This window comes from Hyperoodon ampullatus, assembly GCF_949752795.1.
Source record: "Hyperoodon ampullatus genome assembly, chromosome: 16".
Classification (NCBI taxonomy): Eukaryota; Metazoa; Chordata; class Mammalia; order Artiodactyla; family Ziphiidae; genus Hyperoodon; species Hyperoodon ampullatus.
In genome coordinates, this window is record NC_136929.1 from 25,684,499 (window position 1) to 25,706,472 (window position 21,974).

The following is a 21,974-nucleotide window of genomic DNA, read 5'->3' on the forward strand; positions in this document are numbered from 1 at the left end:
ATCTAGCATAATAACTGCAATACAAAGTTACCTGATAAATGTTTAACAAATTCTAGGATTTGTTTCATATGATCACAGTTAGTTAAATGTCAGGAGCAATTTACATTTTAAACAAGGTAAGACACACACTGACAACATCTGCCTTCCCTCACTGTCTATGTTACTTTAAATACATACACAACCAATAAATGCAAAAAACTAGTTTGGAAATAGTTTCAGTTTTCACTTACTGAAAAACGCCAGCATGAAAATCCCATCATTACCCACTCTGAGCTGGTCTGCATCACTGAAGTCATCTCTTGTTGGACACTCTTCCTCTTGAATCTGTAAAACATAAACTATTAGAATAGCTCACTAAACTATTGATAATTACAACTTTATTATCTTAAGTATAAAGATAAAAATTTAAATAAAATCTAATGTCCTCAATGTATTGTATAGGCAAAATGAGATAATGAGTACAGTATCTGATACATAATACGTACTCAAAAAAATTAGCAATTATTAATTTTTCATGGACACCCCTGAAAAGAGTAACTTTAAAAGTAAACACAGGGCTTCCCTGGTGGCGCAGTGGTTGTGAGTCCACCTGCCGATACAGGGGACACGGGTTTGTGCCCCGGTCCGGGAAGATCCCACATGCCGCGGAGCGGCTGGGCCCGTGAGCCATGGCCGCTGAGCCTGCGCGTCCGGAGCCTGTGCTCCGCAACAGGAGAGGCCACAACAGAGAGAGGCCCGCGTACCACAAAAAAAAAAAAAAAAAAAAAGTAAACACAAAAAAGATAAAAATTGAATAACATCGAATTAATGAAAATGACATCACAAAAGATCGATGTGACACTGCTGCATCAGTGTCAAATGGAAAGAGGATTTTTCATAATCAGTGGTGAACTCTAGATTGGTATACACTATGGTTGGCAATTTGTCGATATTTATCAAAAATTAAAACATACACATCCTTTGACACAGTAATTCCAGCTCATGAAATATACTTATAAGAAATGATGTATTATAGATAATTCACTGCAGCAATGTTAATAAGAGCAAAAACTTAGACACAATCTAAATGCCCATCAATAGTGGGCAACTGTCAGGAGATAATTCTCTGTGAGTCATGTTTCTACATGTCTCCCAGGTAGAGGCACTGGCTACCTTTTTTCTGTATTATCTTTTCCAGGATGTTTATATAGTAGATGGCTTTGGGAGAGAGAAATAGTATCTCTCTCCAGAGCAGAGATGTAGGCATGCTTATTGGCCATTAGAAAATATTGGGTTCCCCTGAACTCAGGGTTCCACACTGCGAGCACAGGCATTGCTTGGCCCTCTCTGAGTTGCCCTGCAGGACCTGAGGCTCAGGAAACTGCCATGAGAACATGCTAATACCCTGGCTACTACTACTGCTGTGAATAATAAAGTTTCTGTCTCTGACCCAGCAGTCCTGTCTTCTGTGAGCATCCACAAAACTGTGACAAGCTAATCAGTTATCTTGCAAGTAGGCTAAAGTCCAGACCGTTTATAATTCTTGAGATTAATGAAATAAATTATTGTATATCTAAAACAATGAAATTCAAAAAGCAATGTAAAGATTTAAAAATAAATTACAATTTCCAAAATATATTAAGTGAAAATCATTTATAGTACAATACTTTTGTGTACAAAAATAATCTACAAACACATTATTGTAGTTGCTTATAAATGTCGAGAAACTTCTCTGGAAGCACGTACAAAGTCTGTTATCACTAATTGCCTCCAATATTCAACAAATATTGATAGAATACCCATTCTACATAAGACTGTGCTTCCTGGTACTTGGGATATATGAATGTACGTAAAAAAAAAGATGTTTGCTTTTCCGAAGCCTATATCCCAGTGAGGGGAGCCGGACAATAAATAAAGACATAAGAAATAAGTTACTTATACAAAAGGTATATAAATGCTCTGCAAAAAAAAAGTATGTTTAGCAAAAAAAATGTAAGGAAAAGATGTTTAGAATATTTAGTAAGGGCTACAGTTTTCAATATGGTGGTCGCATAAGCCTCATTAAGGTGACACTGAGCAAAGAATTAAAGGAGAGGTAAGAGAGTCAGCCATGCAGATATCTCATAGAGTGTTTTAGGCAGAGGGATAAGCCAGTGCCAAGTTCCTAAGAGAGAATCAGACCTGGCATGTTACAGAAATAGTAAGGAGGCTAACATGGTTGAAACCAGTGAATAAGAGAGAAAACAGGAAGAAATAAAGCCAGAGTCCACTAAAGGACCCTGGATTTTACTGAGTGAACTGGGAGGTCTTACAGAGTTTTGATCAAATGATTGACATGACCTGATTGACAAACTCATTATCTCCATGTTACATATACATAACCTCATTGGGTGTTAATTTTCAATTCCGTGTTAGTACACACAGAGGCTCAGAGAAGCTCAGTGCCTTGCCCAAGATCCCATAATTAGTTAGGTCAAGGCAGGACTTAAATCCAGGATACCAATGTTCTTTCCATGCAATCATGGTAGTCTCACTACATATACTGCTTTTCTGAAAGAAAAAGACTTTCAAAACCATATTGCTCATTATTTAGGCAAAAAGATCCCTTGAACTCTGCAATCATATATCCTTATGGACTTATGGTCAAGTTAATAATTGGCAATGATTAAATACATATTAATGAATTTTTATATCAAGAAATTAATTAATTAATTAATTAGTCAATTCAAGAAATAAACATTAAAGCACAGTAGAAGGCCAAAAAAACTGTCAATATGATGGCAAGAATATAAAATTTCATACTCTTTTTGAAACACCAGTCCAAGAGATTTTATCATAGTACATCATTTTTTTTTTCTTTTTTAAAATTTATTTATTTTTATTTTTATTTTTGGTTGCATTGGGTCTTTGTTGCTGTGCGCGGGCTTTTCTTTAGTTGCGGCGAGCAGGGCTACTCTTTGTTGCGGTGCACGGGCTTCTCATTGGGTGGCTTCTCTTGTTGCAGAGCATGGGCTCTAGGTGCACAGGCTTCAGTAGTTGTGGCACTCAGGCTCAGTAGTTGTGGCTCATGGGCTCTAGAGAGCAGGCTCAGTAGTTGTGGTGCACAGGCTTAGTTGCTCCATGGCATGTGGGATCTTCCTGGACCAGGGCTCGAACCTGTGTCCGCTGCATTGGCAGGCAGACTCCCAACCACTGCGCCACCAGGGAAGCCCAGGACATCATTTTTATTTTGCGGTACGTGGGCCTCTCACTGTTGTGGCCTCTCCCGTTGCAGAGCACAGGCTCCGGACGCGCAGGCTCAGCGGCCATGGCTCACGGGCCCAGCTGCTCCGCGGCATGTGGGATCCTCCCGGACCGGGGCACGAACCCATGTCTCCTGCATCGGCAGGCGGATTCTCAACCACTGCGCCACCAGGGAAGCCCCCAGGACATCATTTTTAGAAAGATAGAAGACATATGCACAAAGATGTCCTTTACAACATTAACACTGGAAAACACAAACACTCTTGAAAAGAATCTAATTGTTCACTAGAGAGGAATGGCCACTATATTATAGTATATTGATTCCATGGAATTTCACTCAACCATTAACATAACAGAAAAATATTTACATAAAATGCTTAAAAAAATAAAAGATAGTAGCTATGCAATAATTTCAATTACATTAAACATTGACTTATAAACCCTAAAATTGGTAAAAAAAAAAGAAAAAAAATTAAAATGAAGAGCTGTAATAGGACAACAGTCGTATTTTTCTTTCTAATTTCCCACAGTGGCTAATTTAAAGAAAGCATTCATTAACTTAATTAACTGTTATTTACTAAACACCAAGGATGTGCCAGATAATAGCTAGGTGCTAGAAATGTAAACACAAGGTCTTCTTGGAGTTGTTCACAATTTATCAAGTGCTAGCTTTTACATCAAAAGACAAGTTACTGACACACAATTTTAAACAAGGTACAAAAAAATGAACCCTATCCACTATATATGGTCATAATATGAGACTAAGTGACAAGCCATGTTCTAAAAGTTTTATAAAGTGAATCATGTGAAACAAATATTTTTCAGAGAAGTATTAAAAATGGGCAATACACTTCAGTAGATCAATGAGTCATCAGATAATCATACCTGCAACCCTACTCATGAGAAATAAGAAATAGTAGAAAACAGTATTGTTTCCAAGTCTCCAGGCTACCTACATTCCCCCAAAGAGACTGGATTTAAGAAATTAACTTTCAGCTCATCCAGCTGAGATTCATTTACAACTGAATGTACTCAAGTGCTAATCAGACCAGTTTTTTATCTGAATCAGGTATAGAAATTCATACTGAATGACACTTTGCAGAAAGAGGGTGCTGGAGCACTGGGATAGAAACTGACGAATTTGAAAGATTTTTTTACAAGGACCTAAGTTATGTTAGTCTCTTCATACAACTCTGTTTTTGCTTTCCATAAAATTTTCCACAATTCTCACAAGCTAGAGTTACAATGGTATTGGAAATGGGTAAAAACAGAAAACTTTTCTTTATGGACATATTCCAGCTCAGGCTGGGAATCACATTACTTTCTAAAAACAAGACACTGGAAATGATGAAGGGTTTTTAACAGTAACACTTCAGAGTTTTCTTTACAAAAGGTAAAATCACCTTTATGCTTACCTCAAAGCACAGAGAGCAAGACTTAATGATTCCTACTTTCTCTTTAGAGTTCTATCCAACTGTGTAGAAGTTAGGGCAATAGAGGGCCCAAGGTCCTAAACATCCTTTAAGGACCTTTACCATTTCCAAAGTCCCTAGGAAAACACTCCCTGAGAAAAGGAGTTACTGTCCTACTTCACTGAGAGTGTGTGCATGTAAATATAATGCATGTACAAACACACAGGCACTAATAAAAACGCCACACCTTAATAGATCTATCCTCCTTCTCCATAATTCTCCCCTCCCAACATCAAAAATCCTTACTGACTGAGCTATATTTATGCCATGGTCTTAACAGAAACTTACTTCCCCCTCAGAAGGAAAAGAAATCAACAATAGGGGCTTCCCTGGTGCAGTGGTGCAGTGGTTAAGAATCCGCCTGCCAATGCAGGAGACACGGGTTCGAGCACTGGTCCGGGAAGATCCCACATGCCACGAAGTAACTAAGCCTGTGTGCCACAACTACTGAGCCTGAGCTCTAGAGCCCGTGAGCCACAACTACTGAGCCTGTGTGCCACAACTACTGAAATCCACACGTCTAGAACCCGTGCTCTGCAACAAGAGAAGCCAGCACACCGCACTAAAGAGTGGCCCCCGCTCGCCACAACTAGGGAGAAGCCCACGCACAGCAACAAAGACCCAACACAGCCAAAAATAAAACAATTAATTAATTAATTAATTTTAAAAAAATCAATAATAAATTTGAGGTTTACTACCTTTACTTATGTGCCCAAAACTATTTATGATGACTTTTAACTCTGTGTGTGTTGGAGGATGCGAGTGGGAACAGGTCTGAAGAGGGTTGTGGCTGATGAAAGAAACCTGTCCAGGAAAAACGCTTACCCATCAAATAATCTACGCGCTGGGCTCTGGCCTGATGGCAGCAGGACAAGAATGCTATACATACAAGCACCTTCTTCTCCCTTTTCCCGTCACCTAATTCTAGCTCTCCTGTGTCACGTGATATTTCTGTGTCTTTTTCCTGAACAAAATGGGGTTAACCCAGAATCTGACATCTCTAAAGACTAAAGCAAGAAATAAAGGTAACAAACTCTAGTCCTGCTTGCAGCCACATTAAAATGTAAATAATTTCTACCTTTTACCTGACTGAAGAATAGCATACATACACCTCATTGATTCTCCATTATTGAGACAGCCACTCCTTGTACCAGAACAGGAAATAACACACGTGTGTATCACTGACTCTATTACTAAGACAGGGAGATGAGGGAGAAAAAAGGGCGGTGGAATCTTTGACCATCATTCCCAAATTCTAGGGTGGCATGTGTTCAAAGGACCAAAAAAAAAAAAAAGTGAATTGACAAACATAATTTTGTAGGCCTGGTAACTTCTTTCTTTGTGTCTTTAACCTACCTTGAGTTCATTCATAGAGTCACGAAACTGGCTATGCTAATATATAAAAAATGAATAGAAAAAAATGATCTATAATTATAGTTATGCACCACAGAATCTAAACTATATAAGAAGGGAAGTAAGGACATTGAAGACACTTCAATGACAGTGAAGAGGTCAACGGGGTGGGGGTAACTTGAATGAGGGAGTCGGAAGTATGGGGGATGAAGGTTAGTGCATGAGATGCCTGAAATCAAGACTTAGGAAATGATAAATTATTGGTAAAGATTCCACCCAGGATGACCACAAGCGAAGACAGGGTGCAGGAGAAGACCAATCGAAATCGAAATCGAAATGAGAAGGTCAAGGAATGCAGAAGGTAAATTTAAATAGGAGAGTGCCCCAAAATGATGACACCAATAAATAGTAGTAAATACTAAAACAACTACAAGCACAAAGAACTATTTTTGATATTACTGAATATACATATCAATTAACACAAATAATATTCTCAAAAGGAAATGATAACATTGTCTTACTCTTTGAGATGTTTCTGCTGCGGCTGCAGCTGCCATTGCAGCAGCTTTGGCCTTCTCGGCTTCATCATACGTAGGAAGAGAGGTAGCAACACTGTAAGGAGGTGGCACAGGGTAAAACTCACTGTAAACGTCTGTATCTGAAGAAAAGGATTTTTAAAAAAGATAACCATTAAAACATACTAATATTATGTTCATAGCCAGAACATAATTTAATAAGTTACAGAACGCCACTAAAGACTATCACTGCTATTTGTAGTCCTATGTTATAAGCTATATAACATATAAATTACTACTACATTGTATATATTATTTAGTCCCATATTTATTATCAAGAGAAAGAACTGATAAATATCATCTAACAGCTGATACACCAAACAAGAACATCAAGAATGAGACTGAAAATGTGGGCAACACAAAGGAGGTAGACTCACCTCACCATATATGAGCATCCTCTATGTTCCTACTGCTATGCTCAAAGACTTTATTGGCCCATAATCTCACAGCCAAAAAGTAAAAATATCAGGAATAATGGTAACAAACACTGAAACAGCACTAGCCATTTACTATAACACTGCTAAATACATTAACCTTACCAAGCAACTCTGAGGTTCAGTTAAGTGATTTGCCCGGAATCACACAATCAAGAAGTGGCAGAAGCCAGGGATTTCCTGACTCCAAATACTTTATTATTTATTTATTCTCATATTTACTTGATAATATATAAGACATTAATTTTTCTACACAGGTCAATTTTAACAACTCCTAAGAAAACTCAGTATTTCTCTTTGCTAAAAGATTGATGATTTTTAACTTTTTTTTACCCTTGTCCCTTCTCCCATTTTCCCCCATCTACCTAGTTCTTTAGTTTTTCTTTTGTAGAAGAATTTCTCCCTCCCGAATTTTTAAGCTATTTTTGAAATATGATCTCCAGAAGTATATTGCAATATTAAATATAGACTGCTAATTTTTTTTAAAAACTGCATCATTTATTGCCAACTTTGGTATAAGTAAAATCATACACACAGGTCAATCAATTGATTAGACTTATGCTAGAATCACTGACATAAAAAACAGGCAGATTCTAAAAGTAGTACATACCACAGTGTTTGACATCACCTCTGTGGTTTCCTCTATCATAACTAAAGCATTTTTACGTCTTCTACATTGTTTACAATTTTACCTATCTTTATCAGATTTTCTTGCATTTTCCACATGAAAAAACACTGCACTCCAGCAATATTTTTCCTGTTGTGTTTTAATGTACACAGGTTTTAAAATAAGTATTTTTAATGCTATCAATAAGAGCTAAGGATCTGAAGTTAGGCAATTTTCAATCTAATAACAGGAAGTGGTTAGTGGGAGTATAATACTGAATGTTATCCACCAAAAGTCACAAGAGTCATAAATTCTTAGAAAAGACTTATTATTAGGATGTAAAAACACCATACACCATCAAGTAAATAGATTTCTTTAATTCTGAAGACTAGAGTAGAAGCAAAATTTAAGTAAAAACCATGATTATGAATTTAAGCAATAACATTAAAACTATACGTTTTTAAAACTGGAACAATGGCATATATTATCCAAGGAGATGAGATCCTTACACTAAAAATAGATATGTAAGTTTGTGAAAAGTTTTAAGACCCAAGATAGAAAAAATATCTCCACCAATAACAGGTGAAAGTTGGGAAGGAGCACCTTTAATTTTCACTTAATTTTACTTACTTTTCTTCTACCCTTTGAGGCAGTGGTTGGTTCTCAACCACAGAATTTAAAGTCTGGGGAGCTCCAATCCCAACTCCTCTTCTTAGAAGTTATGTGACCTCAAGCAAATCACTTAAGCACTGTGAAGTTCCACTTTCTCATCCATAAAACTGACCCAGCGAGGCTATTACTTGCTATTATGGGATGAAATAGAAGAGTATTCAAGAGGACTCTGTAAACTGTGAAGCATTATGCAAATGTCACCTTTTATAACTGATGTTGCTCAGATCTATAAAAGCAGCCATAAAGTGACCTACTGAAGAACATAATCTCCACAGAAAACGGGCACTGCCCATGCCTAAAATATAACAACACTGACTAAGAAGCTGAAGAAAAATAATATCAACAGTTTTCATTAAACAGAAGCCCAAAATTCTAGAATTACTCAGTTCTTGTGCTCTATGATAGTCAGGAATAGCCTTTTAGCACAGGTGAAAAAATTAAAAAGACCAGAAATCACAGAGGAGACTGTGAGAATAACTGAACTTCTAGGTACCAGGCTCCACTTGTTTCACAGTTGAAATTTATCTAACCTTTAAAAATGTCATGCTACATTATCAAAACGATTCCAGATCATAGAAAAATGAGAAGCTTCTCAATTCACTTTATGTTGCTTCTATAATATTAATACCCAAACCAAAAAGACAGCACATAAAGTTATAGATCACACTAATAAAGCCGCAAAAACTCTAAATAAATACTAACAAATTTAAATCCAGGAAAGCTTAGAACATGATGACAAAAAGAATTTATTCTAAGAATATAGGGATGGATTAGCTTAAAGAAGAAATCTGTTGATAATACATTTCATTACAACAAAAATTGAAGGAGAAAAACCATGTAATTTTACAATAAGGTACCAAAAAGATGACTCCCAGGTTTCTGGCCTGCTGGAGCCATTTATTGAAATGGGGAAGACTGTCAAAGGAGAAGCTCTGGTGGTAGAGGGAAGAGGCTGTATAGTTGTGGTGGTGATACTTTGAAACTCTTCCCATGAAGAGGTGGAGACTAATTCCTCAATAATCTTGAATAGAGACTAAGTGACTCACTTCTAACAGCCTGAATGTGGCAGATGTGACACTGTGACTTTTGAGGCAATGTCACAGATTCCATTTGGCTTTCTCTCAGAATGCTTGTTCTTAGAAGCCAGCCTCCATTCAGTGAAGAGCTCAGGCCACAACAAGAGGCCACATATAGTTGTTCTGGCCAACAGCCTCAGCTGAGGCCCTAGCATCAGCCAGCAAACGTGTGAATAAGGAAGCCTGCAATTACCTCCAGTCCCAGAGTCACCATCAGACAACAATCACATGAGACTCTAGCAGAGAACTTCATAAAGAAGCCCAGTTCCCCCCAAACCATGAGAATTAACAAGAATAAATGATTGTTATTTTACTCCATTAGGTTTGAGGTAGTCTGTTAAACAGCAATAGCAACAGTAGCCACAACAAAGGGATTGCAATTTCACTCTCAGCATCTTCCATCATAGAATGATTAACTTAGCATTACTGGGAAAATACAAATTGTGACCAGAGAAATAGATGAGGGTAGTTCTTGAGAATGACCTGCAAGGATGAGATGAACAGTAGCAAGCAGTAATCACTGCCTTGTATCCAGGAAATATTACCATGAGTAGGGGGGACATCATGTGAACGCTTCACCTCCATTCACATGCACTTACCACATTCTCACATTCATCATTAATAATACCTTGTTTATGACTATATAAGTAAACACACACACATATGGGTATGTTTATATATTCATGTGTGTATGCATTATATGTGTGCATGAATATATATGTATATATGGTTATTTCTTCCAAAAGTTATATGGCTAATCCACTGGGAAGGGATTCTAGTAAGCATAAGAAAGTTTAACAAGCTACGCTTTTAAATTAATTTTTAAAACAATGAGACAGGTAATCTATGAAATATTTTATAAACTATCTTTAGAAAAACCTTTTTTAAAATAATCATAAAACCGAAGAAGCCCATTAACAGACTTGATAATTACACAAAACCATACAGGTAAAAACAAAATAAAACATCGAGCTATTAAAAACATTACTAGTTGTTTCACACTAAAAACAACAATACCTGAAGTTGTAGGTACTTCCACAGTAATACTGCTATAAGGTGGAGGAGAAGAGTCAGTCTCAAGTCCAGATGCTGAAGGAGCAGCCTGCACATTTTGTGGTGTTGGGTTTGAAGTTGACGGCTGCTCTACAGCAGATGATTCTGAATTATCCTCTTCATTGTGAAGCTAAGAGAACAAAGGAAAATGAAAACATTAATGTGAATCAAATTAAAAAAAATTTTAAAGATCGTTTCAGGCAAAGAATCATTTTTTAGCTAAAAACAAGGTAAAGTAGCATTTAAAAAGATGAACAAAATTTTTAAGAGACATAATCAGTCATTAAGAAGTTTAGAATTTTTATAGTTTCTTTACAATAAGGATGAAGTTCAAATTGTTAGGATTTATAGAGGAAAAAAGTCATGATTACAAATAGATTCAAGTTCTCTCAATCCTACAATAAATATTGCCTACCACGCATCAATCACTGTGTACTGCAAAGAAAACTTCTAATACAACCACAATACCGTATCTATTACACTAGTATCTAAAATAACTAGAAATGTAAAATGAATTAATGAAATAGAATAACAATATATATACATTCCAAAAACATGGAATACTCTGAGGTTTTCCCAAGTACCAAAAGAATTACTAATAAAGCAAAATAAGTCAGTGTGCACATAAAATTCTGAAAAACGTCATTACAACAAATTTATTGAAAGTTCAATAAATGCTAGATACTATATTGAGATCTTTATCACTTAACTCATTCAATCCTCACAACAAACCTGTAAGATAGAGACTATCAGACTGTTATCCCCATTTGACAGATTAAAAGAAAAAAAGAAAAAAAACAACCAAACCAAACCAAACCAAAACCACCCTGGACGTGTAGAGACTTGGAGTAACTTGCCAAACAGCACAACAGCTAGGAAGGGTAAAGCCACGAATCACACCCAAGCAGTGTGGCTGCACATCTCTTACTTCACTTATATGGAAGGAAGGAAGGAGGGAAGGAAGGAAGGAAGGAAGGAAGGGAAGGAGGGAGGAAGGAAGGAAGGAAGGGAGGGGGGAGGGAGGGAGGGAGGGAGGAAGGAAGGAAGGAAGGAAGGAAGGGAAGGAGGGAGGAAGGAAGGAAGGGAGGGGGGGGGAGGGAGGGAGGGAGGGAGGAAGGAAGGAAGGGAGGGAGGGAGGGAGGGAGGGAGGGAGGAAGGAAGGAAGGGAGGGAGGGAGGGAGGGGGGAGGGAGGGAGGAGGGAGGAAGGAAGGAAGGGAGGGAGGGAAAGAAATTTTGTCACAGAGCAAATCCGTGTGTTGTGATATAATGCATTTTTGGATTTTAGAAAGAATAGGTGAATTATTACTCCACTTTCTAGGAGCTTCGATAAACTTATTTTCTCTGTACCTCAGTGTCTCCATATGTAAGTTCTGAATGCAACCAAAATCCTCACAGAATTGTAAAATAATATTTGAAAATCATCTAGCATAATGCCTAACACACAGAAGGCATTTAACAAATACTAGTTCCACCCTTCTTCCCTTTTATTTAATATACTTTATTTTATAAACTCAAAAGCAGAAATTATGTGGTACTCTGTCAGTCCAATAAGTAGTCACTCACTTGCCTCTAAAGAATTTTTTTAAATATGCCAAGTAAAACAGGAGGTCAATTTACTTCACTGCTGTCTGCATGTGTCTTGGTAAGCGATTACACTAGCAAAACACTTGTGGGAGTTCATAAAGGTATTATAACTTTTAACAAAACAGTATAAACAAACCTAAAATCATCTCAAGTTTAAGAAGACAACTTTTTCCATAACACTATGGACAAAAAATGTTGCCTGTCGGGCTTCCCTGGTGGCGCAGTGGTTGAGAGTCCGCCTGCTGACAGGGGACACGGGTTCGTGCCCCAGTCAGGGAAGATCCCACATGCCGCGGAGCGGCTGGGCCGGTGAGCCATGGCCACTGAGCCTGCGCGTCCAGAGCCTGTGCTCCGCAACAGGAGAGGCCACAACAGTGAGAGGCCCGCGTACCGGAAAAAAAAAAAAAAAAAAATTTCCATTTTCTTAGATTGACAATTGTTTAATTTTTTCGACATTTGATTGCCTTTTAACTAAGTTCTTACAAAGGTTCAAATTAAGTTACATGTTTATCAAATTAGACAATGCCAATTTGTAGAAATTTTTCCTTAATCATGCTGCTATGTTGTTAAATGGTTCTATTTTATATTCTATAACAATTACCTAAACAGCAAAAAAAAAAGGGTGGGGTAGGAGTGGGGTGGGACCTATATATATTCAGTAATGAACCAGGCTCTGTGTCCCATCCACATATCACCTCAAAAGTTATCTTCCCAGGGAATTCCCTGGCGGCTTCACTGCAGAGGGATTAGGGTTCAATCCCTGGTCGGGGAACTAGGATCCCGCAAGCCAAAAAAAAAAAAAAAGAAAGTTATCCTCCCAGCTTGTCCTATTTATGAGCCTCCTGGAAAAAAATGTGGGCAATAGCACGTGAAAATTAAAATATCTTTAATCTAGTGACCAGGGCGATGAAAAGTTGCACACTAAACCACAGTTTTTTAGTCCGAAGGGTAAAAGGATGACAAGAGGGCTTTGTTAAACCTATCTATCTATCGCTAGCTTTTATAGATGTATATTAAGTATTTTTAATGATAAGGAAACTGTAATCATTATGATTAGCTAGCTGGAGGTCTAGCCTTCCTGTGTATAAACTATTGTTTCTTTTACTTTAATTGGCATCTCCTATACATATCCCTTTATTCTATTTTAAGGTGATAAAATACTAATGTAATAACTAGAGACTTTATTTTTGAGAAGCTAGAGATCTCACTGAATGTTTTCTAAATATACCAAGATGAGAATTATGGAAGCGCAATCAAGTGTTGTTTAGTGAACAGTGCCCTGTACCAGGGCCTGGTAGGTTAGCCAGTTGTATGGTCTTTTTTTCACCTTTCTTCTCATTTCTTTTCTCTTCTTTTCTGTTTCAGTTTGGGCACAGAAATTGAACTACAGGGCAGAACTGTAAGATTTTTGGGAAATAAAAAACGAGCTATCTCTAAAGTTGTTTATTTAAAAAAGTTTCTAAAGAACTAATATATGTTGTATACTGCCATATTCTGACTACATTTATTACCAAAGGGCAAAACTGGGAAGAAGAGTTAGTGGTTGCAAGGAGATCAATTTTAGCTCAATAAAAAAACTTAAAAATTTTTAGTTAGAACTTTTTAATTTTTAGAGTACTAGCTTTTCTGTGGGGCAACAAATCCTTTCAGGCAGATTTTGGATGACTATCTGGCAAGACTGTTTTATAACTAGGATGACCATACAGCTGTTTTCCCCAGGGCAGTCCCACTTTACACCTGTTGTATCACAGCTCCATTCAATTTAGCATTTTCTCCACCCCATTCATTCTCAAAAAAATTGTACAGTAGGGGGCTTCCCTGGTGGCGCAGTGGTTGAGAGTCCACCTGCCAATGCAGGGGACTTGGGTTCATGCCCCGGTGCGGGAAGATCCCACATGCCGCGGAGCGGCTGGGCCCGTGAGCCATGGCCGCTGAGCCTGTGCGTCTGGAGCCTATGCTCCGCAACGGGAGAGGCCACAACAGTGAGAGGCCCGCATACCGCAAAAAAAAAAAAAAAAAAAAAAAATTGTACCGTCGGTCAACTGACATGTAATGGGATTCTTGCCCTTTGTACAAAATTAGTAGATAACAAAGGTTCCTTCTGACTCTAAGATAACATGATTCTAGAAAAAAACCTCTGGTAGCCTCTATCATTCAATGTTGCCTTATCTAACACCTGATTTAGAGAAGGAAACAGATATGTGTTGCAGTAAAATCAATCTGTAGAGTCAAGCTACTCATTTTAGTCACCCAAGAAGAAAGTGAGCTACCTTATCTATGCTCCTAGGGATAAGGTGCTAAGAAATTTCTACAAACAGCCCAAGTGTTAAAACCAATAGCTCAGAAGATAGAGTCCCACAAAACAGTGCTGCTTAGCAAAGGGAGCTAGATTTTCTACCAATAACACTGAATTACAGCAGTCGTCCTCACGCACACACATACCATTAAGCAAATGAACAGAATCTTCTTAATTTGAGGTTTACTCCCCACTAAATTTTTTCCACTAAGCTTTTGCTGTCTCTGGATACCTTTCTTCTAATGAGAACTAGCCTATGATAAAGCAATTATTAGCAAATGATTCAAAAATGATACAAATGATTAGGAAAGAGCACATAAGCAACAAGTAAATATTAAAGGAAAAATATTTGCCGTGCCTAATTTTCAGCTTCTTCTTTTGAAAGTACAGAAGTCTGGTTGCAGTTTTATATTTCATAATATAATACAGGCATATTTCTGCTGGTAAAAACCTTTCTTGTCAGTATGAGAGAATATCATTATTTCATGATGTTCTACAAAGAACACAGTGGGCTTCAGATGCTCTGTCACCTGAACAAGTCTGCAAAACAACTGTTAAAAACCAAGTATCATCAGATATTTTATCAAGACATAACAAAGTGTCTTTTAAACAAAAAGGATTCTTACTTCATTTTTAAACTGTTACTGTCTGCTCATGATATGTCAACTGAAAGGTGCAAAAGAATACATACAGTATAACTGAGTCTTTTTAAATAATGAGAGAGATAAACACAACATTGTAGATCAACTATACTTCAGTAAAACTTTCTTTTAAAAAGCTATTTCCTACAAATTCCAAATAAAAAATAAATAAGAGATTATTTGTGTAGTACATATAGGCAATCAAAATTTCTGGAAGGATACACAAGAAAGAGCAAAGAGCTGCAGGTGGGGAAGAGATTTCATCATTCTCTACTATTTGATTTTTCACCCTAAACATAAATTACTTTGAATTTTTAATTTTTAATAAATAAAACCAAAATGCAAAAGTCCTCTAATTTCTGGTTTGGCATGTCTCACAGGCAACAATGTTAAGGTAAACACTATATCCTATGATAAAAAAAGCTTTTTCCACATAAAATGTAATATCATTATAATAGCTTCCCTGGGTTTATGTATATACAACTTTCTATTAAAAATGACACAATCTGAAACTGTAACCACAGGAAAAATACATGTGAAGAATGCAAATGAGGAACTGTATCTGTTTTTTTAAAGGAAAAATAGAGAGGGATAATTAATGGGGCAACAGAGTGATTAAAGAACATAAGACCAAATTTATATTGCCACACTAGACAGTTCTTCTGAGCTTCTGACCTAGATATCCACTCATTAATTCATTTCTTAAAACAACATTAAACATAATCACATACTAAAAAGGGGCTCTAGGCTCTTTATGTACAATTCTTTTCCTCCCATACTGCACTGCCTAGTTGACTTCTACACACAGTTCAGGTCTTAGCTTAAAATCAAGTTCTCGGACTTCCCTGGTGGCGCAGTGATTAAGAATCCGCCTGTCAACGCAGGGGACACAGGTTCGAGCCCCGGTCCGGGAAGATCCCACATGCCGCGGAGCAACTAAGCCTGTGCACCACAACTACTGACCTTGCGCTCTAGAGCCCGCGAGCCACAACTACTGAGCCCGTGTGCCACAACTACTGAAGCCTGCATGCCTAGAGCCCGTGTTCCACAACAAGAGAAGCCCCCGCTTCCCGCGACTAGAGAAAGCCCACGCAGCAACGAAGACCCAACGCAGCCATAAATACATACATACATAAATAAATTTTTTTTAAAAATCAAGTTCTCAAGAAAATCTTTCCTATCTCTCAAAAGTAGATTAGGACACAATCTTAAAGCACCCTGTTCTTTAGCACACTTACTACAATAGCAATTATTTATGTAATCATTCATTTACAATCTGTTTTCCCAGCTAAAGTAAGAGCTCTACAAAACTGGAGGTTATGTCTGTCTTGTTGAACACTACAAAAATAAGCTCCAAAGTATTTGGAATCAACTTTGGTTAAAATTAAAAGGAAATGCAATATAGGTCACCAGTCACAACACTATAAAATGGAAAGACTGGAGAAATAACCTTGCTCTAACCCAAGTACTTTGAAACCTCTAACAGCTAGTTATTACCTTAGTAAGTTAAAGGAGAAAGAGTTAGAGTATATTTACGTCTCAATGACCTCCAAGGAACAAAGAAACCAAACAGATGGGATAAAGATCTTATATAAATTGCTATTTTCAGAAGAATTCAGCCTCCAGTTAAATTCCTTTTTAGATGCTAAAACTGCAATGTAAATCGGCTAGATCCAAAGAGTCTCTCTTTGAATATAAAGTGCTCTATATGGTACACTCATTAGTCCTGTTCATAGTCCTTTAATTAAATGACAAATACTTGATCTTATTCTTAAATGTTTATATCAACAGAAAGATACACTTTTCAAAATTCTATTTAGCTTACTCAGATCTTACCTAAGAAAATACATATTTACAAATCTGCCCTATAATTATGCCTCTTTAGCAATAGGTCAATATGATCTTAACACAGATTATCATAGTCCAAGGGAAAAAAAGAGAGAAAAGAAAAAAAAGAAAGGAGAAAAAAATATTTGAGTGCTGGGCTGGCAATTTCTCATACTTTCATCTAAGGTTGTCTGTCTATGGGGCACTGCTCCCTGCCATCCCCCACTTACCTTCTCGGTCTCCCGCTAATTTCTCAATCTAGCACACATGAATTGAGCATGAAAAGACCATAATGTATGCCATAACTGTCTATATATTTCATCATAGGAAGATGTTCGGCTTCAGCCTCATCTTTCGTGGTTTTATACCAAAATATGTATGTTACATAACATATTTTAAGTTTACTTTTAAAAGACTGCATTTTTCAAATCTGGCCAGTACTTGGGTTTTTGTCCTCTACAACTCAAGCAGCTTTCTGAGATATATTTGTTGACAACTACGCTGTGTCTTAAGCAATTAAGTTATTTGTGGCAGACATGTGATTGTCTCCCTCAAATCCCTTCCATCCCTCTTTCATTACAGATTCACAGTAATGTGAGTGGGACTGAGCCCACCCTACTATCTACGTTGGTCAGGATAATTTTCTCCTTTGGCACTGCAACTGCTTCCCAACCAGCCTGGCCTTCCTCCTGGGCTGGGTGCCTGTGTCAAAGGTGGGCAATAAAATAAGCTAAGGTTATCTACTTAGAGGATATAGAAAACTGCTGTGGAAATAATGATACAGAGCAATTCCAGGCTTTAAGATTTCTTTAATTGGTTTGGGGACCATAATTTAGAAACCCCGATGGAGAAGGTGTCCCTACGCATTTTTTATAAGCAGAAGAAAAGTTTAATGATAATGTCTGAATTTACAAAACTATTCAAACCCTGAGTTTTCAAAATAGTTCAATGTTCTGATTTTTATAAGCTAACATACTGGTATTTGTAAATAAATAAATGTTCCCTGCCATTCCAGTTCTACAAGGATAAAGCCATTAGCTACTGCCTTGGCCCAGGGACAGCGCACCCTGAGGGGGATTCAGGATGGTGAAAAACAGGAAACATTCTGTGCTTTGGATATACTGGCCCTTAGATAGTTAAGATACATATCTAAGAAAACATTTCAAATGACCTCAGATTCTTGCATCTTCCCATACACAGAAAAGCACCAAAATCATTCACTTCAGAGGTCTTCTTTGCGCTTAGCAGTAATCTTTTTATCTTGACTATCTGGTTTTCCCAGCAAATAAAGTTCATAGGCATCCTGGCTCCTCCCTTACCTCTCTGGAGCAGTTCCTCGGAGCTGAGAGGCTATCTGTCAGGCTATAGTCCTCAGTAAGGTCCCTAAATTAAACTGAACTCACAACATTTATGTCGTGCATGTTTATTTCAGTCAACATATCCTATCCAACATAAGCAATGATAAATATAATGCCAATGGCAACTTGTAATGAAAGGTTCTTTTCTGTTTCCATAATCAAGTTAAATAAGAGCCCTTTGACAGATTCTCCAGAAAGTTTTTTACCTGCATGCACCAAAGTAAGTCAGGAAATGTCATAACTGGTAAAGTTTAAAAAGCAAAATTGGCTAAAGAGTATACTTCATAATAGAGAAGTGAATCTCAGATATTAAAGTATAGTAATAATATTAAAATAAGTCCCCTTCTAGCAATCAAAATCTGAACATTCAAGAGGTTTTAAAAAGCAAAACTATTCAGGCACGAGAATAAAAAACAAGAGCTAGTAAACTCTAATTGCAGCCATTTCCTTCCAGGAAACTACCAGTTCCAAGTTTGTGCTGTACTTCATGAGTCCCTAGAAGCTTAGAGACCCTTTAATTAGATCTGGGAATATTATTACCTTCCTAGTCAGATCATAAGCATGTGAAATTTAGGAAGTATGCTTTATTCATCGTGGTATCCCCTAAAACAGGTAGCAGAGTTTAGGACACAGAATAAGCTCCACGTTAAATATGCAGTCCCCTAAGCCTCCCAGAGTTTTTCTTCTACCAAAGGCAAGAGAGAGCTTGGTCAAGTAATGGATGCACTGAACATCTCAAGATCAATAATCACAACTCATATATTCTATGATTCCCATGGTGTTTTTACACATAGTAGAAACCTGAAATATTTAATCATTCAACTTTTGCGGGCAATCACCATAACTTAATAAGTAAATATTTGTCCCCCAAAGCTTACTGAATTAAACTAACGGTGTTTTCCAAAAAACATAGATAACTGAATTAATACATGCTAAAGAAGGATATAAATTCCATCCCCACATCACCCAAGTTTTTAGAGTAACTACTCTAGAGACATTCCTACCACAGCTAGACAAGACAGTCAATAGTAAAGAAAGTCACAAAAATCACAAAGAGCTGTCCCCTCCCAACACAAAATCAAAGAGCTGGCAAGGCTAGGTCAATGCATAAACTACCTGAGACTCTTTACACACTGAAGAAAGAAGCATCAGTGACTTAGAGCACAGAACAGTAATAAATGTTCATACATAGGACTTTTATCCATCAAAAAGTAGTTTACTATTAAAGAATATAGATACAAAAACCAAAAACAGGTCACAGCAGGGGTGACCTTTTGATATAAGTTAATAAAAATGAAGACTAGGAAAAACAGATTTTATTAGACAAAAGAAATGAAACAACAGCACACAGGAAGAACATAAATTATTAATTTAAAAAGTAAATATTTCTAATAATTAAAGAAGCAAAAACGGTGTGTTAGAATGGAGCAGAAGTTGAACTACTATTAGTAAGAATATAAATTCATTCAACCATCTTGCAGAGCAATTTGGCAATTCCTAGTAAGGCTGAAGGTGTGTAGGACCCAATAATTCCACTTGTAAACGTCAATACTAGAAAACTCTCACACTTGCACATAAAGAGGCACATATAAGAATGCTCATGGTAGTACTATTTGTAATAGTGAGACACTGATAACAACTGTCTGGTCAGCACAAAATGAATAAATATTATTCCACTATTTGTATAACACAATTCATTTTAAACTTATTAATTAGACCTACATGAGTCATCATAGATAAATCTTTAAAACACGGTAAGTGAATAAAGCAAGCTGAAAAAGTATAAAATAGTAAAATACTGTAACAAATACATGCTAACATCTGTTATCTCCACAGTGGATATAGAACTATCTTTTACATCATTTTCTGTACTTTCCTTTATGCTTGAAATGTTTCATAGTTTTAATATTTACATTAAAAAAAAAGCTGGCTAGCCAAGTTGTCTTCCATGTATAAAGTATATATACTATCCATAAGTCCTTGAGAAAAACTACTCCATGATGAAAACCAGGCAATCAGAAAATTAAGCAAATAAAAAGTAAATAAGGAGAAAAGCAATGTGAAAAGGTATGGTGGTTAGCACTGAGTCCTTTCAAAGACAGAACTAATGCTAAACATTGAGCTAAAGACTAAATAAATAGCCGCTGGCAAACAGACAGCAAACCTGAAGAAGTAAAAATATAAGCAACATAAAAATCAAGAACTGGGGAAAGAAAACATGAGAGAAAGTATTAGTACCACTCACCTCATCTTTCACAGCAGGGATTTAACCTCTAATATCTAAAATTAAAACATGAGGTTTTAAAAATTACTCCAATTTCTTACTGATTTTTATACTCTAAATTTTAGTGAAATCCTACAGAACCTAACAACTCAGTGGTAAAGGAACCTTTATCTAGAATTCAGCAGTTCTTTAGGATTTTTTCCTTGCTGTTAAATCCAAACAAAACCGTATTTTGTATTCTCATTAAAAAAAAAATAGAATAGTGGGACTTCCCTGGCAGTCCAGCATTAAGATTCCATGCTTCCACTGCAGGGGGCATGGGCTCGATCCCTGGTCTGGGATCTGATCCCATATGCCATGTAGTGCAGACAAAAAAAAATAGAGAGAGAGAGAAAAAAAAAAGAATAGTATCCCAATCTTATTACATTATTCCTGTCCATAAGCACAAATGGAAATGTATTCACCAAATGTCAACATAATTTATTTCTGGTTGGTAAGATTTGGGTGCCTAGATTGCTTCATTTTGTACTTACACTGCCTGTATTTAAAAAAATAAGTATATATCACTTTTTATAAAAATATACTTTAGCCTAGTAGTTCTCATTTTAAGAGAATTCTTAAATTCTACGTGCAAAGAAACTAATCAGAAACTTAAAACAGGATTTCTTTGTAAAGCTGTTCATCATAGGGCTTCCCTGGTGGCACAGTGGTTGAGAGTCCGCCTGCTGGTGCAGGGGACACGGGTTCATGCCCCGGTCCGGGAGGGTCCCACATGCCGCGGAGCCACTGGGCCCATGAGCCATGGCCGCTGAGCCTGTGCGTCCGGAGCCTGTGCTCCGCAACGGGAGAGGTCACAACAGTGAGAGGCCCGCGTATCGCAAAAAATAAATAAATAAATAAATAAATAAAGCTGTTCATCATAGTGTTATAAAAATGGAAAACTGGAAACAATCTATTCATCCAAAATAAAATAAACACACTGTGTATCAATATAATAGAATCCTATACAGCCATTTAAGGTGGTGTTTCCAAAGGATACTTAATGAAATAGGAAATGCTCATGATACAGTGTTAAAGAAGTAACAAAATTGTGTGTGTGTGTAAATCATATATTATTCATATTATTTTAAATAAGATGAACTGTTAGCAGTTTCAAAATGATTGTTAACAGACAAATGGGTAGCATGGGTGCTTGAAAACTGTATTTTGTTGGTTTTTTCTTTTTTACTTTTCTGTATTTTTTCTAAGTTCTCTAGAACAGAGATGAAAGAAAGTATGAAACAATCTTTTTGTTCTTAATGTAGGACATATGTGATAAAGAGATTTCCATCTATGCTTATAGGAATAAGTTTCTATAAGTTAGAAAACTGACATTTATAAAATTGCTCAATGACACTAAAAATGAAAGGAAATCACCACAGACTTTATATCCATTCAATAACCTTTTATAATCATTCTTGTCTTTACAAGAAAAGAAAGGTACATAAACCCAGATAGATGATGCTTGTTATTTTCCATCACCCAGTTAACAGTACTAATACATAAAGTAATACCAGCATGTAACCATTTGAGTGTGATG

At 36.9% G+C, this 21,974-nt stretch overlaps 1 protein-coding gene across 1 annotated transcript in view; it reads right to left on the reverse strand.

Annotated features, from left to right (window-relative positions):
* Positions 1-21,974, reverse strand: part of NDFIP2 (Nedd4 family interacting protein 2) — a gene marked incomplete at its 5' end in the record, with an annotated part of 60,866 nt that overhangs the window by 15,505 nt on the left and 23,387 nt on the right. The window contains 3 exons of the mRNA XM_079721699.1: positions 231-324; positions 6,569-6,705; positions 10,429-10,594. Coding sequence (XP_079577825.1) covers positions 231-324; positions 6,569-6,705; positions 10,429-10,594 — 397 coding nt within the window. The remainder of the gene's footprint in view (positions 1-230; positions 325-6,568; positions 6,706-10,428; positions 10,595-21,974) is intronic.